The following is a 19,830-nucleotide window of genomic DNA, read 5'->3' as shown; positions in this document are numbered from 1 at the left end:
AAAAAAGAAAGACATAGTAAATTTGTGGGATCCAGAAGTATTGAAATATTGTTATTTATGTTATATTTGGCAAAGAAGGCATGAATATTAATATTACTGAAGAAAGGAAAATAAATTAAGCAATTTGCAAGTGGGAAATTCAGAAATATGAAGAAACATTATTATTCCTAGTGGAGTATAATTATTTCCTTGATGTAATCACCACTACTACTATTTACTCTACAAAAGTAAATAAAGAAAGTATAGTTAAATTTGACAACTCTTTGAGAGTTTAACAAGGTTCTGGCTGCTTAGTCAGTGAGTAGCACTGCAGAAAGGCAATGATCCTTCCTAATACAATGCTTGTGACACTTCACTATGAGTCATATTCACAGTTTTGATTGACTCAGAGCAAAAATAATTTTTTACAGGAGAACTCTGAAGAAAAATCAAAAAGAATAATACTTGAAAGTATACTTATCTATTAATGAAGATAAATCACTTTTGAAACATGCTGAAGTAAGAAAGGCACTGAATTTTTGGGACTAGCATCTCATGGGACTGAATCTCTGTATAGTGCTCTAGAGCATATGTAAACTGAGCACATTTTAAGTTTCTCAAGTGTACAGTGCTTCTTTTTTGGGGGGGATGGTAAAATATTTTGATGGTTTTGGCTAGGACAGAGTTAATTTCCTTCATACAATCTTGTATGGGGTTATGATTTGGATTTGAGCTGAAAACAGCGTTGATAACATAGGAATTACTCAGCAGTTCTTATACTGAAGAATCAAGGCCTCCATAGCCTGTGGAGCTACAAAGTGAGTCTGGGTGAACATGTCCAGCAAGGTGGGAATATCTGGTTTTGAGGAAATGCAGTAACCTTATAGTAACCTGGAAATCAAATATGTGGAAGCTTGGATGCAAGTTTTTAACTCTTCACGTGAGTTTGGGAAATTGTATTCCATATCCTTGAAGACTACCACAATTACCATGTTACAGAATACTCTATAATATGCAATGATGAATGTAGCTCTTGGAATTGTTTCAACTTAAATAAGCTGATTCTTGCATAAGCTAATTCTTTCTATCATTTTTCTTTGTCTCACTGTGGAGCACATGTTCATGGGTGCACCTGTTTTGGATCCTGTACTTTGGATAATAAGTATTAAAATATTCAGATTGGCATGGTCGCTTCTGAATAGTTTAGACATTTAGAGGAATGGGTAATAATCATAGGAGACTGAGGGTTTGACAATATAGTCAATATATTTACTGTGTAAACGTTCTCTCTAAAGTGCGTGTATGAACATCTGTTTCACTTTTTCGGAAAATTTGTAAGTTTGTTTAAAACAAATGTAATGCAATAAGTTAAATGGTAGCTTGTTTGAATTTTGGTTATAGACTATCTTGATGCACTCTTTCTACATTTTTGGCTTTTAAAGTTTTCTAGTAAAGACACATTGGCAATTCTATTTAGTTCAAAAAGGTACTTAAAAATTAAAACAATGTGATGAAACAAATAGAAAATAATTAACTTGCTGCATTGTTTTTGCACAATTTTCTGTAAGAAGCAGCTTTAAAAATACATTTGTGTGATTTGGGAGCTAAACACAGTAATATATAAGAACCTATTGTACAAATTAGTTTCAGCTCATCAGCAAAGATAATCCAAAGAAAGTCTAAAAGTCTAATTTTGAACCTCTGAGTTTTGGTTCATTTCTTAGATTTTTGGCTAATAAAAACAGCAGCAAAAGTACAATGCACCTAATTTAGAAAAATAATAAATCAATTTATCAAGACAGAAGTTTCTTTTTAAAGTAAACATGAATTTGAACAAAGGAAATTAATTAATTTAGGATTTGAAACTGATCATATAAGATGTTCTGTGGCCTCAGAAATTTTTGTGCTACTTGTGTATCTGAAGTTATATCTCATACAGGAGATTAATTCAGCTTCACTTATGCAGCGACAGGCTCAAGTTCTGGTCTTTGTCATTCCTTGTTATTCTACTCTAGTTTCATCTTTGAAGTAAAGCAAACACTGCGATTGTCATAATTAGCAGAACACTGCAATTAAACGTTAGCAACCCTTTTAAAATTTCTTGATTGTGGCCAAGCTGCAAGGCTGAACATTTTGTGTTTTATGAAAGCCTTTCAATTTGCTAAATCAAATTGTATTAAAATAGTAAATGAAGGAGAGGCTTTTTGGTAACAAGGCTTGACTTAAATACTTTGAAATTATGTGCTAGATGTTATTTTCCAATTGGATTTATGAGACACACATATTTTTTCTTCCCTTCACGATTCTTTGACCAGTTTATGAAGTATTGAATGGTCAAATTCAAGAGTGACTTCTTGAAACTGAGCGTTAAGCAAGGAAGACAGACAAAATATTGATTCTTGTGGAATAAAAAATTGTTGAAAAAGGGATCAAATTTGTCTTTATTACAGCATCCACTGATTCATGCTCTGCTGTAGTCTCAGTTTTAGAAATGGAACTCTTTTTATCCACACCACATTGCATCCTAAACTTACTTTACAGCCCTATGGCAACATATCACTTAAAAGTATACAATCTGTCTGGACTCAGTTGAAAAAATAATTTAAACATTTTTGCATGTTTATATACATATATATATATATATATATATATATATATATATATATATGCAATGAATCCTTACAGAAATAACTTGTGTCTAGTTTAAGTTTATAATATCTTTACCTTGTGTTATAGGTATTAGTATTTGAAATGCTATTTAAAATCATGCCTAAAACCAAAATAAGACATATTTGGGGCTTTTTAAGACAGTGGAGTAAACAAACATTCTGATTTCGACAATGGGTAGTTATATTTACTATTTTAATGGTATAGGGATGAAAATGCAGATAAGTTACAGATAAGCTGCATTACTTACTACTTAGTATGTAAGTCTGTCCTTGACCTGAACCTTAAAGCACATCCTTGGATGTTCTTACTTAGATAAAAATCCTATAGACTTTCTTTTGAAGTATAAAATGTCAAAATACTCATGTATTGAAGATTTATCTGTAAATTAATTAAGTTAATGCCTGTTTCTGTCTTCTCCATTACGTTTCCCCAAAAACATACTTTTTCCTGCTGTTCTCTCTGATCACAGAAAAGGGTAAATCCTTTTGTAGAGAAAATGTTCTCTTCTCTGCAAATGAATTTTTTGCCTGTTATCTTCATATGTGGTTTATCTTGAGAAATGGAAAATGAAGTATTAAGAATAGATTTAGATATTCTTTATACCATTTTTACACCTAATGTCAGACTTCACAAAACATGAAACAAAATTTAATAATAATTCTTAGCAATCAATATTTCCACCCTCTAGCAATTTGTTTTTCCTTAAAGTTCTAGATGCTGAAATGTAACTAATGGATGATTTACACAGTAATTTACTGTTTTATAGGTTGGAACTTGGGATCCATTGAGTGGCCTTAACATGACAGAGAATCAGAAAGGAAAACCAGCAAACATCACAGATTCCTTGTCCAATCGCTCTTTAATTGTTACTACCATCTTGGTAAGCAATTGTATTTTCTTTTTCCTGAAATACAGTTATGCAGAAAAACTGATGGAATGTGACACACTAATTGCAATAAAAATGAACAGTCTGCACTGTGCGTTGCCATTACTTAGAATTTACTTGGGATTGGAATTTATGGTGTCATAAATGAACACCAGTTGATAAGCCAGTAATGGATGTTTACTCTTACCTTAATTGTGAGCAGATTATCCCAATTTTAGTTAATTGATTAGTTATTTCACTTTCCTTATTATTGACTAAAATGTTTTCTTCTTTAGAAAGCTGCTTTTTTCCATGCGATATGACAGCACAAAAAATAATCAATTTTAAAAAGTGTTTTGTCTGTTAGCCTGCTGATTTTAGCCAGCAAAAATTCATTGCTTTTGTTTGCTATTCTAACACCTCAAAGAAAAGTACAAAGTATTTAACATTTATTTAACATAGATAAATTATTTTATTATTTATTATTTATTTATTATTTATTTATAATAAATAACAATTGAGTAATTGTTATTACTCAATTATTGAGATGAAATTTTTAGTCATACATATATTTGATTTGTCCTTTGAACTAGACTAAAAGAAACAAGCTCAGTAACTTCTTTTTTATTTTCACTATTGACAAATTCACAGTAGTGAATGGGGTAGTTTTATTTATTAATAAATGCATTTATTTATGTAAAAGTAAGTATTCATTTATTTCCTCGCAATAATTTTGAAATTGTAATTATAATTTCAATGCAAATTTAAAATTTTACAGAAATTTGTCTGGTATGTTTGTCTGCTGCCACCATTATCATAAATTTGCAGATATTAAAAACAAATCTGCTTCCTGGTGGTTGTATACTATGTTAAGAAGCTTTTAACTGCCACATATATTATGACATTTCAAACTAGAATGAATTTTTACAGGTGCATAGACACAAATGCCAGTGTGCTTTTAACCTTTTATGTAATATAAGTCATATAATTTCATCCAGTGGGCAACTTTTTCACTGCTTATATGGTCTGTTTACAAGTGATAGAAAATCTTCTGAATTCCTTTGCTTCACTTATTTCACTAATTGAAGAATACACACCAGATATATAAAATGGAACACGACTGAACTCACTTTCAGATGTAATTTCTTGTTATGCTAAGCCCACCATAGATTTACCACAACTTCCTCTTATACCATTAATTATAGTAATGGTACACTATAGTTATAATTTAGTTTATAAATTTATAATCCCTTGTTGTTTTTTTTAATGAAATGTAAATGAATGTCATATATTCTCTTATATTAAAAGTATGTCTTCTAGAGTATTAATGTCAGTTTTCTTCCCACTATCACGTATTTTCTACATGTAAAAACTACTGCATTATCAAGTAAATTTTGTTAATAATTCCAATTGACCTCTCATGCTCTCTATAATGCTGTATCTTGCCTAGGATTTTTCTTGACGCTTGTCACTGATATGTAGCTTTAATTCATGTGAACCTAATTGCTGCTAGAATTTCTGCTTTACAGATTATAGCCCTGTCTTTGCCAGTGGCCTGTTCCCTTCATTGCTCAATAATGAACCAACCTCTGTATCTGCACTCTTCAATAGCCATCATTACATGCTTGATTCCAGATTGTGATAAGGACTGCGACAAGGATCAATCCCCGCAAGATTACATAAAAAACACTCAATAATTTAGGGTGTTTCAAGTCTTTCTCTTTTAACATCTGCCTGTTGATGAGGTTTGTGTTAATGTACTCACAGTATCATATTGCTCTTATTTAGTGATACTGGCAAGATTTTGGTTGAAATAATTAGCTCAAGAAATGGTAAATAGCACAAATGTAAATAGCAGTGCTGCCAATGAGAACTGATTTTAATCTGGTAAAGTTTGCAAAAGAAGACTCCTGGGATTTAAGAGAAAAGTTGCTTTCTGTAATCAAGGATACCCTTTCTCTTAAGAGTTAACTTTTGGTTAGTGGTTATTTATAAGTATCCATTGTCTTTGCAGGTATCTAAATAATGCATTTAAAAAATAAATTGGTGTTTCATGTTGTTCATTTAGCTGCCTTTGTTACTTCAGTTATTGTTTAGTAAAACTTTTGGTAGTTGCAGTTATTCTTTTCAGCTGTGAAGAATAGTACTCTAAAGAAGTGGAACAGATTGGAAGAGCGGCACTTGGAATAGTAAAAAGGAACCAAACTATTTTTGGTGCAGACACACATGTACTAGCTTTATTTTCTAGGTTTGTCGTTTTTATGCTTAAAAAATACATTTCTGTTGAACAGAAACCATATTACTGAATATTCATTTTTTGTAGCACTGCAAGGGAAAAATATAAAATTCTAAAGCTCCTAAAAATATACCTACATCATCAGCCTTTCTCTCCTTTTTTTGAGTCTGCAAAATCTTGCTAAAATGAAAAAAGAAAAGGCAATTCTATCATTTAAGCTGTTCATATGGTATTCCTATGATGTTTCATTTTGAGAATTCCCTACAATAGTCTATAGTAGACTCCCAGCTGGGGAGCCTTAATCATTTTTCTCTGTAGTTTGCCTTAATGCTCACTTTTCATTTAAATATCCCAGTCTTTCTTTTATTTTTAATTTCGTTTCTGAAATTTGGAGCAATATCTTATTCCTCCTATATTTTGCAGTCATTTAGATCTTTACAGCTGTAAGTATACCCTGCATTTCTACTGCTGGTTGAGTCTCTAGGAGAAGAAAAATATATATTGATGGGAAAAATTATAAAATATAAACTCATCATAAATTCATCTACTTTAACTAAGGACAGAACTATGTGCTCCTTTTTGTCTGAGTTTTTTTCTAATGCATTTTACAGGTAGCTAGCTAAAAGAGTATTCCTTGGTTTCTAAATAATTCAGTGCTCTATTCTGACAGGGACAGTTCTCAGGGCTTCAACCTGTCTCAGAAATCTACCTACATGTAGTTTTTGTGAAGAAACCTGTCTGGTTTCCAAGTTCTGAAACCATAGCGGCCCCAGGCAGCAACTGAACATGTCCACTAGAGAGATAGTCAGGCCTTTTCAGGGAAGGGGGGGAAAAACATTTGAAAAATAATGAGTATGCTGGTTTTTATATTTTATAATCATAGCTGTGGATATATCAATCCTTTTGATACTATTGCTTTGTTTTATTTTAAATTACTCTGCACTGAAACTTCAGAATTTTCTTATTTCAAAAGCCTACTTTATGAATAGTCTGCATTTAGAAAACAAACCAAACAAAAAACCTACAGAAAACAAATTTTCAACTTCAGTCATAAGGATTTCTTATTATTTGATTCTCCTAAATTGACTCCGACAAGAACTCTGAAACATTTCTTCTATTTAGACTTTATATGTAAATATATAAATATTTTTGTTGTATATCTTCTACTTCCAATTTGAGAGAGTTTTAACTTTGGAATTCAATTTCCATGTTTATAAATGTATGTGCACAGTACTTAGGGTTTTTTTAGTGCTAGTTTCATACTAGCCTGTACCTATTATCATACTGGTTCATTTGCCCTGTTCTGCTGAAATAAATGCTTGTTTCCTTTCCTGTGTAGCTTTTATGTACTTTTATGTATCTGCTTACATCAAAGCTCAGAAAAGCTCACAGTTGTCAAGTTTAATTTTTCCAAGAAATGTGTGAAAGTTATGAAAGGTGTGTGATGCTCTCAAATTTAGTAGTTTTTCCTTACTTCACATTTGAAAAGTGAAATTACCTTTTTTATTGTACTTCCCTTAAAAAAATTGGCTTGAAATAGGAAGAGAATTAGAAGGAATACTTATAATAAATTTTAAAATAATTTCATTTAGTTCAAAGTATAGTATTCTCACATTATATTTTATTGGTATATGCTGCTTTCTCAAATGTTTGGTGCATCATTTCTCTCCCTTTTGTCTTGGATACCCAAACATGAGTTTTCAATGACCAAACTTTAAATTAATATATATTAAAAGAATATTAAAATTGAAAGAATTAATTTATCTATTATCTTTAAAATGATGGGTCATCCATCGATTGTTTTGATTGAAAGTAACTAGTGGATTGCTTCACCTCTCCCTACTAGAATTTTGACTGCCTACCGTGAAAACCTATTGTATATTCCTTCTATCTGATATAAATTTTAATAAGATGTGGCAGTCTTTTAATGCTCCAGTATCCCACCTTCTGGTGAACAGAAGCTAATAATTAAGATCCCTATTCTAACAGTGGCAAAATTTCAAATGATTTTTCTCTTTTCATCATTAGGCCTTCCACTTTCTTTTTGTTGATTTATTAGTTTTTTTCTTTGTTTCGCTTTTCTCAATACTGATAGTAATAAATTTTAGATTATTTTAAAAATATGCTATTCCATGTTGAAATTATGAATAAAATATATATGTTTGATTAATATTAATAAAAGATAAAAGAACTTGAAATTTAAAACTCACTGTAATTTCTAGTAATATTTTTGTAGTTGAAATATCATATAACTCACAGGAATAATTCAAGTAAATATTTATTGTTCAAATCTGAAAAGAGAAAGAGAAAGTTGTAGAAAAATTTTTTTAGAATAAATATGCTTTTATGCAAACATTAGCTGTACATTTTTAAAACTAAAAGCAGTCTGTAAAGTTACAATATTAATTTTTTTTCAAATATTTATCTTCTATTTGCAGACATGGTTTTTAATCTACCTGTGATTCCAGTGTTCCTTGTAGTCATACCTGTATTTGCAGTATTTTAGTTAAGTTTACTTTTCAGTAATTTTTTCTCAGAAAAGTTATTTGTTGCATTTACAGGTTTATCTGCATTCTCACTTGTAGTGCTTATATCTGGCTTGGGATGGGGCTCTTCTGCATCCCTCTTCACTATAGATATTTTAGTCTTTCAAGACATTAAACTATAGCTTTGATCTTAAAATTCTCTAACAAGCTGACCTGTTGTTAATTTAAAGTAGCAGTGTTTCCTGGAAACATTGTGTCTTCCTGAGGATTCATTCTGGACTATATAGTCAGTGTTTAATCAGTGACTTTTTGTTTCCAAGCGACTCATGTAATTCCAAGCAATAGTAAAAGCACTAATGGATGGTTTCCCTGATTTCCTAGGGAGATGTGTCCAGTTGAAATATTTAATTTCAACTGAAGCTGTTTAGAAGATTTCAAGTACTGTTTTTGTGATGTGGTCTAGTTAATTTTTAAGGGTCACGTTTTCAGGAACTGAAGGGAAAAAATCGTGAACAATCTTAAAGTAGGTATAAACCAGCTGGCAATCTACATATCACTCTGTTTAAAAACCCTGCCTACCTAATCAGTGATAATTGTCCTAGTGAATGATTTTGGTGGAAGTGATAATCCACCAAGAAGCAATGGTGATTGTATATTTAATGTGTAGAGACTTTCCTGAGAGTATATTTAGCAACCAGTTTTATGTTAGCCCATTCTACAAGTTTAAAGCATGAGCAAATGAAGAATGTAGAACACTTTGCATACACTTGTTCAGAATACCTGAATGCCATGTTCAGTATTTAGGATGGGTATTACTTGAGGAAAAAGCAAACTAGAGATAACATTCATCTGTAATAAGAGCTATTACAGATGAAGCTGCCAATACCAACCCTGCTCAAGTTTACATAGCAAGTAAAAGGTCTGAAGAGAAAAAAACAAATCTTTTGTATAGTAGAAGATTATAAGAAAAAGTAGCAGTAAGAAATTACTTAATCTAGGATTGGAAAAGCATTAAGATAGTTTTAATAACTTATTGATCAGTCTTCTCGGCAAAAGTTGAGAATCATTTAATTGTAGTACAGATACTATTGTGGGCTTTACCAAAGCTGACCAGAGTAAAGAATAGAGACGAGATGGACCTAAGAATTCCAGAAAAGGTTGCAAAATTTTTAAAATTCTTCTTTAACAAAATATAAAAATGCATCAGCAGAACAGATAAAATGTCTGAGGATTTCTATAATGATCTGGTAGAAAAATATGTAGGAATGTATCAATGAGCTGAATTGCTCAATCAAGAAAATTCTTTTGTGCTTATTAAGTAAAGGAGAATTAAAAGCATAAATTGACAAATATACATACTTCCCCATATTTATATTTAAATTCTGTACCAGATAACTCAGGATTGCTTGGAATGCAAGACAGAGACAAAAATGTTGTCAAGAATCTTGCCAAGATTCCAGAGATTGGGGGATGTGTAAGACTGTAAATATCTGAACAACTCTGAGAGCAAATGTCTCAGATCTGTGCATGTGAGCATTCCAAACTACATTGGAATTCCTAAAGAACAGGCTGTGACACTGTGTAAGCACTGCTCAGCAGTAATGAAAATATTCCTGTGTTATAACCCTGTTTTGAGCACAAATCTAAACCATACTAATTAATATGAAGAAAATTGCTGCTACCCAAGAAATAAAAAAAGCACACTGTATTTTGTCATTGCATAGCTTCTGCTTGGCCAGTGGCGTGATCTCTTTAAGGAATTGTCATTTTACCTGAAAATATTGTTTTTCTTACAGTTGTTTTCTTTGAGATATTTAATATCAACTTCCCAAGTTTATAAATAACTATTTTCAAACATAGTTTTTGCTCTGATATCATCTCTGTTTCTGAAGAATTATTCAGTGATCCCTGTCCTTTAAATTGTTTTCAACTTCCAGGTTTTCTGCTAGGTCTTTGTTCTTGTCGGTACTACATCTTGAAGAGCTCTTCTGGAGTCATTTGTTTATCTGTTGTTTGAGAAATTTCTGTCAGAAGATCCTAGTAGTTTGGCTGGGCAATTCATTTAATTTCGTTTATTTTATTTCATTTATTTTCCTTGCTAATTGTATAAAGATCTGTGATGTACTTTTTGAAAATATGGATGTAACCTTACAGATTTCAATAGGGGTGTATAACAGTTCCTTTAAGAACAAGATTATTCCCTGCATTTTCCTTTTCATTTCTTTGGGTAAAATCTTATGTATTAAAGTTCCAGTTATATGTGGATATAATGTTGAAATAATGGGAAAACTCAAGACAGAAGATTACACTAGTACTGTTGACTTATTAAAGCAGTCAGGTGCCTGTGGAATTATGTACCATTAACCCCACTGAGTGCTGATGTGGGGATTTAGGACTGTAAGAATTTTCTTAAGTTGCCCTGAAGAGTTTATCTGAATATTCACTTAGTCTTGTGTTTGATGCAATGATTGAATATACTATTATTTGTCTTACCTTACTTGTTTCTTTTTCCTTTTAATTATAAAAAATCAAGAGTCTCTTCCAAAAGTGAATGAAAACCAAGTTGCATGTTTAACCTAACAAACACAGATTGAATATTGGTACCAATTGTAGTGGAAAACTACCAAATTTTTTTGTATTTTTCCCTTTTACTTTCTATTTGAGAAAGGCCACCCTATACTGACAAACAGATGTAAAAATACTGTTTTACTACATGTAAATTATCTTCCTGTAATTGAAGATTTTCTGCCAATCATTTTAATTTGTTTGCTGTCTGTTTGCACACCACGTAATGCAAAAAAAGAAAAAAAATGTAATTTGATTTAAGCATTAGAAGATAAATGCTTAAAGAAATTGAATTCAGTTTTCATGGAATGTATATCATAGAACTTACTTTTTGAGTAAATGTTCTCAGGTTTTGCTGCAGTCTTGTAAATGGCAGCCTATGACTTGAGGCAATAGAGCAGTAGATGCTTTAACTTTTTCCTTCCCATGTCGGTTTTTTATGTGTTGCCTAACAAAGCATTGAGAAAACAGTTTAAACATTTATATAAATAAAAGTGTAAAATGTAATATGTAAAATATTTGATCGATATTTGGAGATTTAATTAATTTTTTTTCAGTTTCCAAAATATATTGTTTCTGCATTTTAAAAGGCTTGCATTGTCCATCCAAACAGTACATTTTATATTACTGTATAATGCAAATAGTTAAGGAGCACATTTAAATTTAATGTGTATATGCATCCCTTGAAGACATGCCTACAGTGCTGAGAGTGTAATTTTTTCCAAAAGAAACACCACAATCTTTGAAAATATGTTAAGATTTCAGACACACACAGCCAAAGCTAAAAGAATTCTGGTTTTTATATTATTCTGTTGTACAGGGAGTTATGTCATGACTGTATGCATATGTAAGCACATGAGTGTCTACTACTTAAGGCTAAAATGAGAAGAAAAGTGTGGAGGCACTCATTATCCACTCTGTCTTGATTCTTACAGGAAGAGCCATATGTTATGTTCAAGAAGTCTGACAAACCCTTGTATGGAAATGATCGTTTTGAAGGTTATTGCATTGACCTCCTCAGGGAGCTGTCTACTATCCTTGGATTTTCCTATGAGATTAGACTGGTGGAAGATGGAAAATATGGAGCCCAAGAAGATGCCAGCGGACAGTGGAATGGAATGGTTCGTGAACTAATTGATCATGTAAGTTAACTTTTACAAGCTTTCAAATATGCATTTAGACTTCAGAACTTTCTACAAAAATTGTAAAATTTTTATAATGCCATTTGAATACTACTGCTTTCAATTTGCAGGTGTTTGAAGAATTGATGCAAGTAGATTGGTATCCATTATGTCTTTATTGTAGAATTTGTAAAATAAAGCATCTCTGTTTTGCCCATAGTCAGTGTTTGTTTTGGTTTAGCTCTTCTGTAGCATACGTCTAAGTCAAAATATGAAATAAATAGTACTCAGAATTCTTTACACATGTAAGGGGTTTTATAACAAAATTTTGTTTTATAACAAAATTTACTACAGCAATACAAGTCAGGTCTCCTTTTCTGATAGCGGATCTGAGATTTTGTCTTAGAGAAATTTCTGTGTGTGTAGTGTAAACTCACACATCATTTGATATTTATCTTTCTTGAAATTTTACCAATAAAGTGCAGTAAGTAAGACAAAAATGTCAACATATACTGATGGACAAAGCAATGTCACACCAGCTACCATTACAATTGACTGTAAGTGATTGAGGGAGGTATTACTTCAGGTTCTTCAAAATGTGCTTTCTCAGTTGGTCATGCCAGTTGATTTCAGTCTCATAGGAAAATTGTCATAAATTTAAAAATTATGCCATTGTTCCTTCCATTGTTCCTTGTTCACTAATTTGGGTGAACTTCTTGATAGCATTTTCTCTATAGACATGAAGTCAAAGATTGAGATGGAACCTATTCTGCACATCACTGTATTTTAAAATAGAAGACTGTAGTCAATTCAAGTGGAACCTCTTGATGGCAAAAATTGCATGAATCATTTGAAAAAAAATATTTACTTATCTTGTTTGAATTTGCTTTAAGATTTCAGCAGATGGGCTGAAACATGTTCTAATCAATTTATTCATATTTACTAGGAGGGTTGTGCTTCATGCTTTTCTAGTAAATGATAAGCTGGTATTGGTGTTGCAACAGATGTTGATTATGGCTGGCTTCACACTTTTAAGAAGAATGTGTGGGAGTATTATAGTTATGTTATCTTTCAATGTGTTTATTTATAATACCTAGTACACACACATATAAAGCAAACTTATTTAGCTGGATTCTCTGTCCATCTCTATAAATGTGCATTTTTACACATGAATAAGTGCATAGGCCTGTTAAACTATTAGATTTGATGCTTGTTAGGTAACATCCTCATCTGTAACTAATTTTCCATGATTGAAGTAGATATTGTGGAAGTATTTATTCAGAAGCAAATATAAATCACAGTTTTATACACCTTTTATTATTCAGCCCTAAAGCATTTTTAAGAAAACTCTAATATGACCTCCTAAGTTTTGCATTAAGATAACCTTGAAATAAAATGCATTTGAACAAGTTGTAGAAGTAAAATGTCAGAAACAGTAGCTTTTCCCATCCTTCCTCTTGATAAAGCAGAATGAAACAGGTAGTATTTTTTCCAGAAATATTATACAACTAAACACGGACTAGAATTTATTATTTTTATTTATTTATTTTTGTTCTATTTAAATGACTTTTACTTAGGAATCAGAAAAGTTTAGAGACTGTGTTTGTACACATGGAAAATGTAGTTCAGCTTCCTAATCTGGACCATCATTTTTACTAGTCTCTCTCAATTTTAAAAGTTTTGCTTTAAATTTTTCGCTGGTTTTATCAATTCTTACTTTGTAATGTATTTGAATATATAAAATCTATTTGAATACATGCAATCTATTTGAATATATGCAATTTATTTATACACCTGTGTCCTTTATTTACATGCATGTTATTAGTAAAATTAGGTGCATTTTACTAGCAAACAACACTTCATACCTAAAAAGTGAGGCAAAACAATTTAGTGAAGAAATCCAGACAGACAGTTACCACACAGGTTATTTCTATATGGTTAGTATTTCACATGCTACATTAGCTTCCCAGCCCTTCATTTCCCTTAGAGAATATTTTTAAATTGTCATAAAGGTTTTCTTTCCTATAAAGTAATTTAATAAACTCAATTGTTTCATTTTTTAAAGGTTAAAAGATTCTATATTTTTCAACTAGAGTTCCTAATTAAAATAGACTACAGAATAAAGATGGTTCTTAAAGTTGCCATAGCAGTTAAATCTATTGAAAAACATTTAAATTTTTTTTTCTGGGTTGGTTTTTTTTTGTTTTTTTTTTTTTTTTTTTGTTTTTTTTTTTGTTTTATCTGTCAGTTAAGTTCAGAGAGAATAGTCACTCTGCTCTAGTATATATGTTTGCAATGGTAACATGTAAAATGCATAATCCAAGAATAAATTAAATGGATAATTTTGGTATATTATATGTGTAGAAAGGAAAATGCACCATTTATATAAAGATTAAAAGTACCAAATAAATCTAAGATTTAAATAAACTGTTTAAATCAGTAGTCACTTTGCATAATTGCTGGGGCTCGAAAATCTAAATAAAATAAAGATAACTCTATCTGAGTTGAACTTAACATATCATGTCAGTCTCAGAATTTAAATTTTATAGTACGAAAAGAGACTGAAGTGTTTACATCAGTCTCTGTTTGTTTTCAATCTCCTTTCCCATAGTTTGCTTGTGTTTCTTGTTTCCTTGACTGTTTTACTTAGAGTTCACACCTGCATTCTTATATCAGTCTCCAAGAATAAGTAGTTTCTTTTTGAAATTGTGGTAAATGCTGTCAGTGAAGATTAGTATAATGATTCCTTGCCTTTGACAGCTGACAATGAATTCTTGTTGGGAAAAACACACTGGTCTCTAGAGTTGCAAATGTAAGACAAATATTAGCTAGGGCAGCAAACACAGATGACATTTCTCTATGAATGAATTTTGAATTTAATTTCTCCACTTAAACATTTTGCTCTCTTTCCCACAATCTTTTATTGAGTATTTTACCCTCTTCTCAGGTTAGTTCACCATATGAGTGTTACATACTTAAGGGAGAAGGAACTAAGTTCCAGGAATCTCCATTCTTTATGGATGAATTCTTCATGAAAAAAAGTATTCTTTATACTGACTTCCTGCCTTTGGTTCAAAAACCTTATGAAAGGATAGATTTACTGAACAGGTTTTGAACTGAATCATAAATTCTGGAGAATTTCAGGTTGTTCTTAAGTGCTAAAAGTTGTCATGTCACTGTATTATATTGCATGTGACATATAGTTTAAGCATGTACATTATATTCCAATATAGCTAGCACAGACAGATAAAATCAAAATATGTAATTTAGAAAATTAGACATCCTACTTTACAGATCCAAAAGTACTTAAAAAGATTCTTTGCATTGGGTTCCAAAACAGGAAAAAACTACTGTTTTATACTTTGACAGATCTATAAATGAAAAATATGTATAATAATAAATTATTTCCACTGGGAAATAATTTATTATTATACATACATGATTAAAAATAATTATTTTGGGGGGAGTCTTTGAATGATTCTTCTACAGCACAAAGCTTATGCACTACAAATAAACTTCAAGGTTTGCAGATCTTTTATGATTCATAAATAATTACAAAAAATGTCTAATTTTCAGATCATGATTGCTCTTTGATCATATGTGAGGATTAAATTGGAATTGTCTTTGTCTCTAAGAATAGGATTTTCAGCTTAGAGGAATTTTACACAGTTGAACATTTAGAAAGATAATAACTGACTGTGTAGATGTTTGGTTCCTTCCTTTTTGAGCCAGGGAAATTTTACTTTCTTCCATTTTTTCTTTATTCCATTTCAAGTGCCATTTCATCATATAGTTTGGATTCTACCTCTTTCCTTCTTACTTATAGGAAACCCTCTTGTAATTTTCATGCAAAAGGTCCGACAGTGGAGATTTTCAATACAATGGAGGATAATTTAGCCATGGCTCTTTTATTAGTGAAAATCTCAGAAGACTTGATGGTAAAAGGCAATTAGAGGATCTTGGAAGGAAGGAAGGAAGGAAGGAAGGAAGGAAGGAAGGAAGGAAGGAAGGATTAATATTTTTCAATATTAAAAAATATATTACAACTTCTTCCAGTTATTCTGTATTGATAAAGCATCCATGACTATTTAACTGTTAAGTGCCTGTAACATACCTTTCATGTGTGTTTTTGCTGTTTTATATATTCATATTGGCTTCCAGTTTTTATTGTTTATGTGTTTTCTTTCCTCATTAAAGTAGCATTTCACTTCTGTGTGAAACATGTCCTGGCATCACAGGATAATTTCTTATGGTAATTTGTAATATGCCAGAAAATATCACTTGTCCTTTTAGTGCTTTTCTGTCTAATTGCTAATGCATTAATCCACAACTTCAAGTACTCTGACCTTTTATTTCCAAAGTAATTTGTCTCAAGCTGAATAAGCATCAGTGTGTCCCTGACAAGCAACTAGTTGTATCTCATCTGTTGCTTGAGATCCTGTTTTTCACTTAAAGCAAACTGTATATATTCATAGACTCACAAAACGTCTCTTCAAATATTTTTCATGTCTGAATTTATCAATGTAATTCACTCAAATATGCCATACTATGCACCTTCTGTTCCTTTTTAGTTTATTAGTTTGTTTTAAAGTAAAGGATCAAAGAGATGGTCTTCTACATGACAATACAATTTCATTTCAAACCAACAGCTAAATATTCATCTCTATGCTCACAAGTTGACAGTTTTCATGGCTACTTTGTCACTCTCTAATAAAGGTTATATATGATATTACATGGAAAAATGTCTAAACAGATCTTAACCCAGCAAAAGCTATGTAGAAAGTAAACTTCAGGTAGAGATGCATAAATCCATAAAAAATTCCAGGGAAATGTAAAAAAAAGTCAGCAATCTAATATGCCAAATATATACTAATCCAGAAGTTTAGACCAAGTTCCCAAACTATGTATTAATTCAGTAGGAACATATACGTGCATATATGAATTCCCTATTAAGTTGTTACTGATTTCAAATACAGGACAGATGAAGAAGCACTTTCCAATGTAGCAGCAGTTTTAAATGAGCAATTTGTTTTCCAAAGAACAAGGAATTTCCAGACAGTCTTCATTTAACAAAGTAAGACCCAGTAAAATTTCTAATAATGCAGTAAGGCATAGAGAATAATGCAGTATACAAATTTTTCATAAAGGTTTATAAATGCTAATTCATTCATTTTTAAGCTAATTGTGTCCTATGCTTCCCAAAGAAACTGGATGAAAAATTTTGACTACATTCTCAGTGATTTGACACCAAAAGTGGCAGGGGACTTTGACAGTAGAGTTTTCAAAGTGCTCTGACAAATTTCTGGAGATCTGTACTCCAGGGATAGTTTATTTGAAATTTCTTGACAATAAGAGGAAGTGAATATTGCTTTCTTGTTTAGCTGCAATATGCCTATGTATTGTTCTTTTACAATTAGATTGTTATGGACACGCCTTGCTAATGCACTTGGGTTTATACAATGATTAGTTTTCAGTTACAGAGAAATATTGTATAGCAAATAGTTGTAATTACCTTTCACCCTGCTGCCAGCAAAATTAATCATAGCTAATCAAGGCAGTGGCATTAAGTTTTTCAAATGAAATTCCAAACAATAATACTTTAGCTCGAGCATTTTCCATGCTTACAGTAATAGTTAGGAATTTATTGGATCCGGGGTTAGGGCTGTATTCATAAAAGTATTACATTTTTCATATCCTCATACCGTTATCTGAGCTTTTACTTATGTTGCTGTCATTGTTAATGACAGTAAAGAATGGTAGAAAATAACATTGGGATTTTTGTTTCTATGTGTATGCCTGCTGAAGTGAAGTAGATGAGAAAAATAGAATTCTCTAATAGCAGAGAATTTCCATTGGGGCTTATCCCTTTTATTAGGGGTTATTAATAATGCTGCAATTTTTCTTTTACTCCTCTCCAAAAAATTTCAACATATCTCAAAGTGAATGTTTCATGAAAGATAGGGAGGAGGGGCTGTGGAAACCTTGAGTATGTCAATTTTCATGGAAACACCATTTTGTTATAAGAGTTTTAGGATGTGCTTGTGAGAGATGTGTCTCTGGGAATGATGACCGAAACACATCATCCATACTGTCTGGGGAACCAGAAAGTATGAAGTCTGATCTGTTATTCTCAGGGCAACAGGATTACTCCAGGAAAGAGCAATGACATGTTTCTGTGGTGGCTTTTCCAATTTGAACAGTTTTTTCTTTGTTATTACACTGTACCATTAATATAAGTGTAGATCTCCCCCTAGTTTTTTGCTTTTACATATTGGAATTACGAAACATTGCAATATTTCAATGACCTTTTGAGGGCCAGAAGGATTACTTTTGAGGGCCAGAAGGATTACTTTCAACCTAACTTGAAGATCATAAGACATGGGAGTGACAGGGCTGAATATTGCACATGATATTTGAAATAACTAAATTATTTTTTCTATCCAGAAAAACTAAGCTTAATTAGACAGTTCTTGCTGGCTTAGTACTATCATTCTCAGGCCATTGAAAAGAATTCAGTTGTTTAAGAAAATTATACAAATGTCAAATAGAGTTAAAAAAAGACAGTGGGTGTAGCCTTACATAAGTCCAAAATACAGGAAATAAAACTGATTATGTGTGTCTTAGGAAGAAAACCATGTTACTTTTGATTTTTGTTTGATATTTTATAGACTATTCAAAAAGGAATTTTTTTGTAAATTGTTTATAATAAAGGTCAATTTCAGTTAAGTCTAAGACCCTGGAATCTAATTATTAATTGAGAATTCCAGGAGGTTGATTTTGTCCATATGAAAAAGTTTTACTCCATTAATTAATTAAACTGATGAAATTATAGCTTTCAAAAAATTGTTATTTGAGTATTGATAATCAATAAGAGGTGGCATATTCTGCAGTGGTCTACTTCCATCCAAATGATATGCAAAAATGTTTTTGATTCCATTGTGAAAAACTGTAGATGACAAAGTAATACAGAAAAATAGGATTAAGTCAAATTTGACGCAAGTCAAAATTTATTTTGTGATGAAATGAGTTCACCAAAACAATTTGATAAAACACCATGCATTTGAGAACAGAAATTATGTAAAAATTAAAAGATCTAGGAATTTTTTGTCCTGAGTGCAAAAACTGAAATTTTAGGTGATAGCTGGTTAGCAACTGGGAAAAAACCCAACATTTCCAGGAAGTTGTAGTAAATCTGGAAAGTATAACAATAAAAATGTTTCCTACCAAAAATGGAATAAATGTTACCTGTGTACTTTATTTCAAGAAGATGTGCTTCAACATGATGTCTAATAATTTTAATGTTTGCTAAACATCTCTAGTAAAAAATACAACATTAGAAAGAGTGTGTAAAACAGCAAAGAACTGAAACATTTTATTGTAAATATTCTAATTTTTTTTCCTAATGGTGGAGACTTCCTTTCCTGAATTCTGAGCCACAGTCTTGTACATTTCTTTGACAAATTCAGCTTTCTGGGGGTATGTGAATCCTGCTCTTCTAACAATTAGAAGAAATCTTTGTACAAAATTCCTGAAATGAAGTCATAAAAGGTTTTTTTAACTGTTGAAATGAAATGAATAGTTACCCATCTTCCTGTTACATATAGTTTTGTGGTCTGCCACATCTAGTGCTTTTACATGCAATTTGCTTACCTGTTAATTAGACTGAAGTTTGTTCAAAATACTTTAGTGAAAGTCTATTATAAACCAACAGACAGAAACTATATCCGTTTTTAATGAGTACTCAAATTGCATCTATTCAGCTATTAAATCTTTTCCATACTGGCATAAGCAAATGAGAAATGACTAGTATAGCCCTGAATAAGAGGAAATAATGTAAATTAAATAATTAGAGAGTTCCTGCTGGTTTTGTACTATCATTTTTCCTTGACTAAACATTCATTTAATAAC

The 19,830-nt window shown here is 31.3% G+C and overlaps 1 protein-coding gene across 5 annotated transcripts in view; it reads left to right on the top strand.

The window, feature by feature from the left end:
• GRIK2 (glutamate ionotropic receptor kainate type subunit 2) overlaps positions 1–19,830 on the top strand; it is a 347,561-nt gene that overhangs the window by 193,513 nt on the left and 134,218 nt on the right. For all 5 annotated transcript variants that reach the window (XM_021533827.3, XM_077782281.1, XM_021533828.3 and 2 more), the window contains 2 exons: positions 3,416–3,529; positions 11,737–11,943. In XM_021533827.3, the coding sequence (XP_021389502.1) occupies positions 3,416–3,529; positions 11,737–11,943 (321 nt within the window). The remainder of the gene's footprint in view (positions 1–3,415; positions 3,530–11,736; positions 11,944–19,830) is intronic.

The sequence above is a fragment of the Lonchura striata genome, chromosome 3 (genome assembly GCF_046129695.1).
Source record: "Lonchura striata isolate bLonStr1 chromosome 3, bLonStr1.mat, whole genome shotgun sequence".
NCBI lineage: Eukaryota > Metazoa > Chordata > Aves > Passeriformes > Estrildidae > Lonchura > Lonchura striata.
The sequence above is the reverse complement of the archived record's forward strand: the minus strand, read 5'-3'. Positions and strand labels throughout refer to the sequence as shown.